Below are 10773 nucleotides of genomic sequence, written 5' to 3'. Positions count from 1 at the left end.
GCCTGGCGCCGGAAGTGCGCGCGGTCCATGTACCAATGGCTGCTCGCCGTCCTCCGCGCCCTCCGCGACGCCGCCCGCCAGGCCCCGGCCCCGGCCCCGGCACTCGCCCCGGACCCCTCGCTCCGCAAGAAGCTGCCCCCCAGGTCAGCCCTTCCCGCCGCGCTTCCGGCCTGCGCCCCGCCTCTGCTGCCCCTCCGCTCGGCCCGGCCGGCGTCCGCACGCCCCCGCGGCTCCCCCGTGTGGGTCGCAGAGATTCCTGATAAATCCCAGGTGTTCACGTGGGTGTGGGTCCCAGATGTTCCGCGTAAGTCTGTCCGCAGATGAGGATGTAGAGGTGATTTTGGGTCCCAGATGCTCCTGATAAATCCCCGATGTTGAGGTGGTTGTGGGTCCCAGATACTCCCGATAAATCCTCGATGCTGAGCTGGTTGTGGGTCCCAGATACTCCCGATAAATCCCCGATGTTGAGGTAATTGTGGGTCCCAGATACTCCCGATAAATCCCCGATGTTGAGGTGATTGTGGGTCCCAGATACTCCTGATAAATTCCCGATGCTGAGGTGATTGTGGGTCCCAGATACTCCTGATAAATCCCCGATGCTGAGCTGGTTGTGGGTCCCAGATACTCCCAGTAAATCGCATGTGCTCACGTGTATGTGAGTCTCAGATAGTCCCAGTAAGTCTGTGGACAGACCCTGGTGTAGAGGTGATTGTGGGTCCCAGATACTCCTGATAAATTCCCGATGCTGAGCTGGTTGTGTGTCCCAGGTGTTCCCAATAAATCCATTGGCCCCTCCTTCCCTTCCCACCTGCATGGTGGGGGCTTGAAAAGGAGAAAAGGGGTGGGGATTTGGAGCAGGTGTGTTGGAGGAGCAGGGAAGGGTATATACACCCATAGGGATGTGTTGGATGGAGGGAAGCCATGGGATAGAGATGTGAAGTGGCTGGAAGAAGGGTGTCTTCCTAGGCATTAACCACTTCGTCCCTAGTGATGATGGCTGAACCATCTCCCTGCCTGCTGCTTGGAATGTATGGATTGCATCCTGTGGGCTGGGGAGTGTGGTTGCTCCCTCCGGGAGGAACTTACTCCAGGAGGCTTTGGTCAGTGTCCCATTCCAGAGTGAAAGAGGCAAGGGAGCGTCTCTGGAAAGAGCCACGTGTTGCACAAGCAGTTTTCACTGAGGAGCAGCTCAGAAGGAATTAACTCTTGGGGGAAAAAATAGAAAAGAGAATAGGAATGTTCTTTGTGCTCAGTTCCTGCAGGAGGAGTTTTTACCGGACTTAATGACGGTATAAACTGATAAAATACTTGGGTTTAGGCTTCTGAGAAACGATTAGGCTGGTATTTGTTTCAAGGAGTTGTTCCTGAGCGCTGACTCAGCAGGAAGCTATGGAGTGGGTGGAAGCAGAACTGGCTTTCCCACCTTTCATTTCCTGCTCCACTTAAACTTTCCTCTGCAACTCAGTGTAGTGACATGAACTTGGGTAGCTTGGTGACCTCTGGAGTGCTTCTTTCCTGGAGGAAAGCATTGCATATTAAAGAATTTTTTGGTGATAGGAACAAGCATCAAACATGAGGAAGCATTAACAGAAGGGGAAAAAGAGGCCTGGTCTGCTTTAGTGGGATGATTAACTCTCTGGGAGATGATCCTGGGGAAATAGGGAAGCCACCTTTGGAAATCTGGGTCGTGTGGAGGGGAGTCAGCCTGCTGGGAGCTGAGCTGTGGTTGCAAAACGTTGTTCTGTCTGTTCTTCCCTCAGCGTTCTGTCATGTGTGGAAGATCCTGAGATTCCTGCAAAGAAGCAGAAAGCAGGTATGGCCCCTCTCAGAGAGAGTTAATGTGCCTGCTTTTCCTTGGGTTTGGGGTGCCTTGGATAACTCTGGAGTTTGTACTTCCGAATTGCTGCTGGAACTGAGGATTTTTGAGCCGTTCTTGTGGCTGGAGGGGGTCTCCTGTTGATGGGCCTGTTGATGATGTGTGCCACTGTTCATGGATGTGGCACTTGGGGTCAATGGTGGCCTTGGCAGTGCTGTGGGAACAGTTGGACTCGATGGCCTTACAGGGTTTTTCCAGCCTTAATGACTCTGTGAGTCTAAAACCCAAGTGTCAGATGAAGGGAGGAAGGGAAGCAGGGAAGAACTTTTCCTGTCCTAGGAGGGCCGTGTATTTGCACCAAGGATAACTCCTGGCTGGGGCAGGGCACGGGATATCCCAGGTCTCTCTGGCACTGAGCAGCACAAAGAGCAGTTTAAATCAAGGCTGTTGCTGTTCCATGGGGGATGTGGAGCTTCCTAATCCCTACTTGGGAACAACGTCCCCGGTGATGGGGTGGGGGGTGCTGCTGGGCTGTTGCTGTGTTGTTGGAATGAGTTACCTGCTCCACATGGGATCGAGGAGTTGGGCTTTGGTGCAAGCAGAAATCCCAATTCCTGTTTCCAGTCCCGTTCTTTATGGCCTGGTGGTGTGGTTTTTCCAGAATGTGTCTCTGGGGCTAACGAGGAGCCCAAAGAGGTTTCTGTGGCTGCCAAGTTGCCACCTGAGGCAACGAGAAAAAGCCAGGAGACAAAAGAGAGCGATGACTTCTCCTTCTCCGAGTCTGAAGATGAGGTGAGCAAGGATTTTGTGGGGAGCTCGGGGGATCACTGCCACTGTCCCTGCACGTGTGAGAGCCTGTATTACAGAAGTGGTGCCATCAGTCCCCCTGCCTTCTGCTGCAACCCCAGCAAAACCATGTCAAGACAGAGCTGACTGACTTTCAGGAAGGTGAGGTGTTTGCTTGGATTCACGTTCAGGTTATGCTCATTCTGGTGCTTGTTTTTATTTCAGGTTGTGCACATTTCTTCTGACTCTTTGTTTGTAGCATCTTCAGAGGATGAGGCTGTAACAGAACCTGGTAAGGCTGATAGCAAGTCCTTCACTCATTCCTTTCTCCTGCTGCTGTGTCTGGGCAGCTCTGCCCAGGCTGGGGGCTGGTTGCTGGAGGTGAAATATCTGGGTAGCATCCAGGAATAGTGGAGGGTGAGCTCTGTTTCTTCCCTGCATCCTGGTATTGCTTCTGGACTGGAGCCAGGGCTGGGAACAGGCTCCCCAGGGAATGGGCACAGCCCTGAGGCTGCCAGAGCTCCAGGAGCATTTGGACACTGCTCTCAGAGATGCTCAGGCTGCGATTGCTGGGGTGTCTGTGCAGGGCCAGGAGTTGGACTGGATGATCCCTGCGGGTCCCTTCCAACTCGGCATGTCCTGGGATTTATCCCAGGATGCTCACATGGTTGTGGAGCCCAGATATTAACTGCCTTGGGTGCAGTTCTAGTGTGTCCCACTGCCAGCTTGCCAGAAGGAAATTGTTATAAATGCTGATTTTAGGTAGTAGAGCCTCAGAACCCTTTTTTATTAGGCTTAGGCGGGTGACATTCTGTAGTTGCCAATATGAAAATATCCTGAAGCAACGTAACGCAAATAATATTAGGACGTGAGGGATAAAATGAAAGTAATTTATCTTTGGTGAAGCTCTTTAAACTCGTAGAACTCCTTTTTTTTCTTGACCAGTTGCTGACTGCTTGTGCTCTTCTCTCCTAGACGAAATGCCTTGTGACACCACGCTGTGCTTGACTGAGGAAACACCATCCTCTCTTTGCAAGAGAGTTCCATACCTGAGGTAAAAATCCTTCTGTTGCCTTTCACTCCTCCTTTGAAGGGTTTCTTGCCTTTCACTTTCATCCTTGAACTGCCTGCGTTGCCCAGCATTTGTTTTTGTGTCCACAGAGCAGCATTTTTCCTGGGTGTTCTGGGACTCCTCCAGGCAGCCATACTGAGGGAGCTCTCCAGTTGTGGAGAGGCAGCTGTGTCTTGCCTGTAACCAATTTTAAACGTTCTCTTTAAATCCAGATAGTTCATAGACTCAGGAGATCAGAGGAAGATTGACAAGGTCAATACTCTCACCTCTTGTGGTAGGAGGAAGTGTTGAACTTGGGAAGAGGCTGAGACCAGAAAAACCCACAACCACAAAAAATCCCAGAGAATTCCCATTTCCCCAGAGAATTCCACTGGGAAACACTTTTTTTTTTTTTTCCCCTCTGAGGGTGCTCAGCTACTGCCCCAGGTCACCTGGAGAGGTTGTGGAGTCTGTCCATGGAGATGTTGGAAAGCCCTCCTGGACACGGTCCTGGGCAGCCTTCTGTGCCTCCTTGAATCAGGAAGTGCTAATTCAAACCTAATTAATAAATCAGGAGCTCTGAATGTTCTCTGAATACCATTTCTTCTGCCTTTTGATGTTTTCAGCCCAAGCAGGGATAACCACATCCAAGCTGCTCCAGAGAGTCCTGTCACTCCCAGGCCCCCCATTAAGGAGCCAGGTCCCAACTCCCCCAGAGGCAGCGGCACCAGGAGGCCCTTGTGTGCTGCTGAAGAGGTGAAGTGGGGAGAAGGGAAGAAGGGAAGGGAGAAGGGAATTGCTTTGGGATGAAACAGCTGCAGAGTTCCTGCACAGTTAGGCTGAGACAAAAGGAAGGGATGGGAATGCCTGCTAAAGTTTTTTTTTCCCTTCCCTTCTGCAAGGATGTTCAGCAAGCAGAAAACAAGAAATACAAAGAGCTCTTGAGTCTGTTCAAGGAAAAATATTCTGGAAAACTTACTTCTCCACGGCTAGCAAGACTCAACAAGTAATTATCAGCAAAACAACCCTTAACTTTTCTGGTGGTGGGTTTGTTGTATGTGGAAGGGCAGGGGAGTTGATGTTTCCTACTCTCAGAGCTCTGGAGAGAGTCAAATGTAATGACTGAGCCTCTTTTGGAATGGTGGAGACAGCAAATCTGACTCTTGTATGTTCACTGTGCCTGGGTTGAAGGTGGCCAAACCTCTGGATGTAAACTCCTCAAAATGCCCTTTGCATCTGGTCCTGGAAGCAGTGACAGCACGGTTCTGTTAAGGATTAAACAGCCTAATTTTACTTCATATATTCTATTGCTTTCATTCAGCCAGTTGTGTACAAATAGCCCTGTCCTCTGTGGTGAATTGATGGGCACTGGTAACAAATCACCTGTACAAACTCTGTCCTTTTCTTCTGCTACACCAAAGAGTTCAAGCCAAGGAACCAGGGATGACTGGGAGTCCCCTGAAAGAACGAAAATCCAGCCGTGCCTCTCCACCTGTGCCAGGAAAGACCAGTGAGTATCCCTCTGATCCACTCTGTAGGTGGAAGTCCAGCCCAAACAGGGCATTTCCTCCAAGTAGTTATTGGCTAAACTGGGTTTGTGAGGGTTTTATTGAAGGGGAAAAATTGGTTTAAAATGGGATTTGAGAGCTGGGACTGTAGCAGTACAGTTTGTAGCTGGCTGTGACCCCACTGCACAGGAGAAGGTTGTTTTACCTGGGTTTTTTTGTACCAGAGGAGGGGGATAGTTGACTCTGCACCCTCAGAGCTGCACTTTAATCCCTTTTTAATGCTAGACAGGACTATTTCCATGACAGCAGAGCTGCCAAACCAAGTAAACTAATTACATACATGTTTAATATTGTCCCAGGTTGGTTTTTTTTTCCCCTGTCCATTGCTTAAATGTGCCCAATCCCCTCGTCTGGTTCTTTTATATCTTGGCCTTTATGACATGATCATATGGGGATTGAAATGATTTCTGAGCAGGTTGCCAGAGTTTGAGCTTCTAAGTTGAAAATGCTGATGAAATGTCTGTGATGTCACCCAGAAACCGAGAGCTCTGTGCAGCTGCTGCAATGGGAAGTCACCTCCTTGTTCTCACATGCTGCTTTTCCTTGCAGGTGTCAAACATGGGGATGTTTTCAGCCCCCAGCTGCCTCAGAGAGGTGTCATGATCAGGTGAGAGTCTCTTTTAACCATGGCTCTTGTTTCTTTTGGCTCTGTCAGCCTCCAGAAGACCAATCCTGCTCAGTGTCTCAGTGCTGGGCGAGAGGAGCAGCTGCTTTGAGGAATTGCTCACTGCCTGTTGTCCCTCAAATCAGCTCCCCTGTCACAGCTGGGCAGCTGTGGGATGTGCTGGGTGTTTTTTGGGAGAAGGAAGTAAGGGTGACAGTGGTGGCCACACCAAGTTGTCCTTGTGTTTGCAGAATCCGTTTTTGCTCCCGAGGGTCTTTGTGCCACACTGTTAACGAGCTCACTTTGCATTTCCTCTGGATCCTCAGCAAAAGAAGTAGGGAGCTTGTAAAGCCTGGGGGCACTGAGGCAGTTTTTGAGGCTTGCAGGATGCCTTGGGTTGGAGTAGGAGACCAAAAAGGGAGCATTGCTCCCTCATCAGGGGCCCGTGGACTCTGTGGTGGCACAGTGGGAGTGCAGGAGGCTCCTTGTGCATGGAAAGGGGCTTTTGGCTGTGGCTCCAGGGAGGGATTTTGGTGTGGCAGCTTGGTGCCCTCCTCTTCCTCCCCTCAGAGGAGAGAGGAGAGAGTGCAGATGGGGCAGAGAGAGGTTTGGTTGTGGCAGGTCTGGTTTTGGGTGATTTTGTCCCTGTTCTCTTTCCCCCTTAGACATGAGCACTGTATTGAGGTGTGTGTTTGTCCTGAGTTAAATTGTCCCTGTTCCTGAAGCTCAAGGGAAGAGAGGAAATAACTGGTGGAGTGGGATTTGTCACCAGGAGATCACAAAGTACCTGATTGAGGAAGTGCTGGTTGCTTCCCTGTTTTCCAAAGATTAAAACTGAGAAACAAAAGGAGTTTGGCACCTGATGGTGGAAGAAAGTTTGCAAAGCTTCCAGCTCTTCATCTATCCTAATCTGGGAATGGGCAAGGAAACTGAGGTGTTGTCATGTGTCAGAATCAGCTTTGGAAAAGCATTTCTTAGGCTGAAGGTGAATTTTGGGGAATTTCATGGGGCAGTGTGGATGTCCAGCTCACCTCTCTTTCTCTCCTGACAGCTACTACACACCACCAGAAGACTCTCGTGGACAGGGGAAACGAGAGAAACGAGCTGCTTCAGTGGTAAGCTTGAGTTAGTCCTTACTTCACTTTGTTTTTAGGAAAACAGAACTCATCTCTGCTCAGGATTGAGATCCAGAATAAAACTGGAAGTGTGGAAATTAGAAATACTTACCTTGATCTCAGCTTGCTACCTGTGTGGGGAGGCTTTGCTGGGGTTCTGGATGTTAGTCCAAGCCCAAGGAAAGTCCTGCCTCTCGGGCACAGTTGGAATGCAGTCACCAGTCAGACTTTGGGGTTTGCTGCTGGTGTGTGTGTACCAAAACCCTCCCAGTTCTATGCAGGATTCTCTGCCCTGTCCCCCAGCAAACCCCTCGTGCTTCTCTCTGACTCCCTGTCCCTGTGTCTGGCAGGGCCAGCGTGAAGCTGAAGTCCCCCAAGGAAAGTTATTCCAGTTCCATGTGACACCTGTCCTGTCCAAAGACCTCTTTTTTGTGGACAGCGAGCCTCTGCCATGCCCAGAAAGGCCAGCAGACGACCTGGCTCCACTGACAGAGGTACCTGGGCTCAGCAGCAAGCCAGTGCTGTGGCTGGTTCAGCAAAAAGGCCTGCAACACCCCTTGCTCTGGCAGTGGAGCTGCACTTGGAGGCTGCCTGAGGGGCTGGTGTGCTCCATGTGCTGTTCCATGAACCCTTCCCCATGAAATCCTTTGTTCCAGGCCATGGAGAGCGAGATCTCTGCTGCCTTTGACGGTGGTGAGCCCGAGGATGTCCTGAGCAGGGCCTTCAAGCTCGCAGTCACCCGTGAGGACATCTGCACCCTGCAGCCCCTGGGCTGGCTCAACGACAGCGTACGTGCTCCTGCACTTCCTGGGAAATCCCCCTTCCCTGGGCACAGGAGTCTTCCAGGAGCTGCACTGCACAGCCCAGAAATAGCTGTACACTCCTTATTTTGGGTGCTGTGTGGGCTGGTGTTTCTGGAAGCTTTCACTTGGCTGCTGCAGCTCCCAGGAGTCAGTCTGGGTTACTGGAGTGGGTGCAGGGGCTTTACCCAACAGCACAGGGCACCCAGTGTAAAATTCTGGGAGCAAAAGCTGCCAGCTGGAGTTCTCTCAGCTCCAGGGTGGCCAGCAGACATGTTGCTGTCTTTTTGGTTCAGTATCTTATTTCACATCTCCATTTGCCTCTCTCTGCTCCAGATCGTGAATTTCTACATGAGTCTTCTGGTGGAAAGAAGCAAGAAGGAAGGATATCCAGCAGTCTACGCTTTTAATACCTTCTTTTATTCCAAGCTAAGCTCTACAAGCCACAAGGGAGTAAAGAAATGGACCAAAGGTGTGGATATCTTCAAGCACGATGTCCTCTTGGTGCCTATTCACCTCAGAATTCACTGGACACTGCTGGTGAGTCACACTGGCTTTTTATTTAGGGGAAGGGGAGACAAAACTAGCAAGCAAAGTCCTTTAATGTTTTGGCTGTGCTTTGTCTAAATCACCTTTTAACCCCAGGTCGTAGATCTCCGAGAGAAAGCCATCAAATACTTCGACTCCTTGGGACAGAAAGGAGACCACATTTGTAAAACTGTCTTGTGAGTAGCTGCTTTTTTTAATCCCTTTTGGTTGTTTTTGAGGCCTTTTCCCCTCCCCACGTGAAAAGTGTTTCTGCCCTGTCACATGGTACTCCTCACTTTGTACCTCATCAGTTCTGCTCAGTGTTTTGAATCCCCCGGAGTGTCAGAGGTGCAGGTTTTCACATGTGCTGCACATCCTCACGTGTCTTTGTCAGTAAAATCCCTTCACCCAGCAGCTTTGTAGGGTGAGAGCAGCCCCACAGAGACAAATCCCAGAATCACTGAGGTTGAAAAAGCCCTCCAGGGTCACTGAGTCCAACCCGTGACTGATCCTCACCTTGTCACCAGCCCAGAGCACTGAGCAGATCCCTCTGCAGAGCCTTCCTGCCCTCCACACTCCCACCCAGCTTGGTGTCACCTATGAATGTAGTGAGGGTGCCCAATCCCCTCATCTGGATCATGGATAAAGATATTAAACAGTGCTGGGCCCTGGGGAGCCCCACTCACAGCCTCTCACTGTGTCTCTAAGGTTGGGATTTTTCCTCCACGTTCCTCAAATCCACTGCTGTGAGGATCCTCTGGCATTTCACTGCCATTTATCTTCCTGTCACCCTTCACCAGCTTTTTTTGTTCATTTGTTTTTTCCCTAAATCTGGGAGGTGAAAAGTGATTGTGTGTTGTTTTCAACAGAAAATACCTGGAAGAGGAAAGCAAGGAAAAAAGAAACATTGAATTGACTGCTTCCGAGTGGACCCTTCGCAGTCTGGGCGCAGAGGTATGGGAGCAATGCCTGGATTTGGGATGGGAGCTGGAACTCCTTGTCACAGAGGGTTTAACACTTTCCAGGGAAGCAGAGGAGGGAGATGATGTGCAGTTAACTGGGACTATTCCTTGGGTTTGGGAGTGGTAAATGGATTATGGAAGTAGGTTTTCAGGAGTAGGTGTGGGTAATGTGTGCTACGACCACGTTGCTGCTCTTTTAAGACACCTAAAAGGTCTCTCCATCCTTTTTGTATTCCTCAGGAAATCCCTCAACAAAGTAATGGAAGTGACTGTGGCGTTTTTGTTTGCAAATTCGCCGATTTCATCACCAGAGACAAACCCATCATCTTCACCCCGGTGAGAGGAGGTGTCAACAACTCCAGCCTTTCCCACACGCATGCAGGAGCCAGGGAAGCTGCACAGCAGCTGGGGCAGGGCCTGAGGGTTTGTTCCTCGTGTCTGCTGCCTGCTTCTTGGGCAAGATGCTCAATCATGGGAATCCCAGGGTGGTCTGGGTTGGAATGGACCTTAAAGACCATCTCATTCCAACACCAGGATGCTGCAGCCAGTGGTTTGGGATATCTGGCTTTTGTGTCTCTTGGAGAAATAGGTTTCCCCCTTGGATCAGCTCAGACCACTCAGCCACTGGTTATTTTCCAGTGTGGTGATCTTTAATAAAAGTCCCTGTAAAGAAATGGGGTTTTGCTGGGTGGTTGTGTCACCCTCGTGTGAAACCCACCTCGTACCCAAATGGCAGGTGCTCAAAAGCAGCTTCCCCTTCAAGAATTCCCTGGGTGTTAATGGAGATTTCCTGCCTCTTTCTCCTCTGGCTTCCTATGTGATGGATTTTTCCCGTTTCCTTTCAGGAGCACATGCCTTATTTCCGCAGGAAGATGGTGTGGGAAATAATCCATCAGCAGCTGCTGGGAGACATGCACTGTTAGAAAAACACTGTTCTTTAAAAGAGTAGTATATTTATTTCTTATTGGTTAGGTTAAGATAAGATAAATATTAACTTATGTAAGAGCCTTATTGTATGGGAACGTTACTTGTTAATAGAGTAATTTATTTTTTAATTGAAAACCGATTTGCTGTCTCTGTGTGGTTTTTAACTTGCTCCCCATCTGAAGAAGAACAGGGCGTCTCTCCTCTCCTGCTGGCTCTGGGGACATCCCTGAGTTGCTCCTGGCCCAAAGATCCACAAGATCCTGGCAGAGCTGCAGCGGGGCTTTATCTGTCTCTGCTTTCACTGCTTGGTTCAAGCTGCCACAACCTTGGGGCAGGTTCTCCAAAGGACAAACAATGCCAAAGCCACTCGTGTTTTATCCTTACCAATAATTAACCAGGGATCATTAATTTTCCCTGAGGCTGCGGAAGATCCGAGCACGAGGACGCAGCAGCTGGGAATGTTTTAGGCGTCCTTTCCCCTTCCCTTTGCTTCTCCCGGTTTGGGGCTGCAGTTTTGAGTGTCCCAGGTGCCACCAGAGCCACTCTCCCATGGCAGCATTCCCAGGGCTGGAGGGGTGGGAGGGAAGAGCCCAGCTCTGGGGCTCATGGAGTGGGG

At 50.3% G+C, this 10773-nt stretch overlaps 1 protein-coding gene across 3 annotated transcripts; it reads left to right on the top strand.

Moving 5' to 3' along the window:
• On the top strand, positions 1-10296 carry SENP2 (SUMO specific peptidase 2). Of its 3 annotated transcripts, none has more exons than XM_048314200.1 (17): positions 1-143; positions 1761-1813; positions 2478-2608; positions 2828-2894; positions 3578-3656; positions 4280-4409; positions 4565-4659; positions 5075-5163; positions 5771-5828; positions 6877-6940; positions 7291-7434; positions 7597-7728; positions 8077-8280; positions 8386-8465; positions 9138-9222; positions 9471-9566; positions 10076-10296. In XM_048314200.1, the coding sequence occupies exons 1-17, from the start codon at positions 28-30 to the stop codon at positions 10151-10153; spliced, it is 1701 nt and encodes a 566-aa protein (XP_048170157.1). In that variant the 5' UTR covers positions 1-27; the 3' UTR covers positions 10154-10296. The 3 variants fall into 3 exon arrangements, with proteins under 3 accessions (XP_048170157.1, XP_048170156.1, XP_048170158.1); XM_048314199.1 differs by having other exon boundaries at positions 4556-4659; XM_048314201.1 differs by lacking the exon at positions 7291-7434 and having other exon boundaries at positions 4556-4659.
• Positions 10297-10773: the final 477 nt, after the last annotated feature.

This window comes from Corvus hawaiiensis, chromosome 10, assembly GCF_020740725.1.
Source record: "Corvus hawaiiensis isolate bCorHaw1 chromosome 10, bCorHaw1.pri.cur, whole genome shotgun sequence".
NCBI lineage: Eukaryota > Metazoa > Chordata > Aves > Passeriformes > Corvidae > Corvus > Corvus hawaiiensis.
The sequence above is the reverse complement of the archived record's forward strand: the minus strand, read 5'-3'. Positions and strand labels throughout refer to the sequence as shown.

Excerpts from the sequence above, each read along its gene's own strand:
- SENP2 (XM_048314199.1), top strand. The coding sequence starts at position 28 with ATGTACCAATGGCTGCTCGCCGTCCTCCGCGCCCTCCGCGACGCCGCC. Across the intron at positions 144-1,760 it reads CGCAAGAAGCTGCCCCCCAG|CGTTCTGTCATGTGTGGAAG; the intron begins GTCAGCCCTTCC and ends TTCTTCCCTCAG. Across the intron at positions 9,567-10,075 it reads AACCCATCATCTTCACCCCG|GAGCACATGCCTTATTTCCG; the intron begins GTGAGAGGAGGT and ends GTTTCCTTTCAG.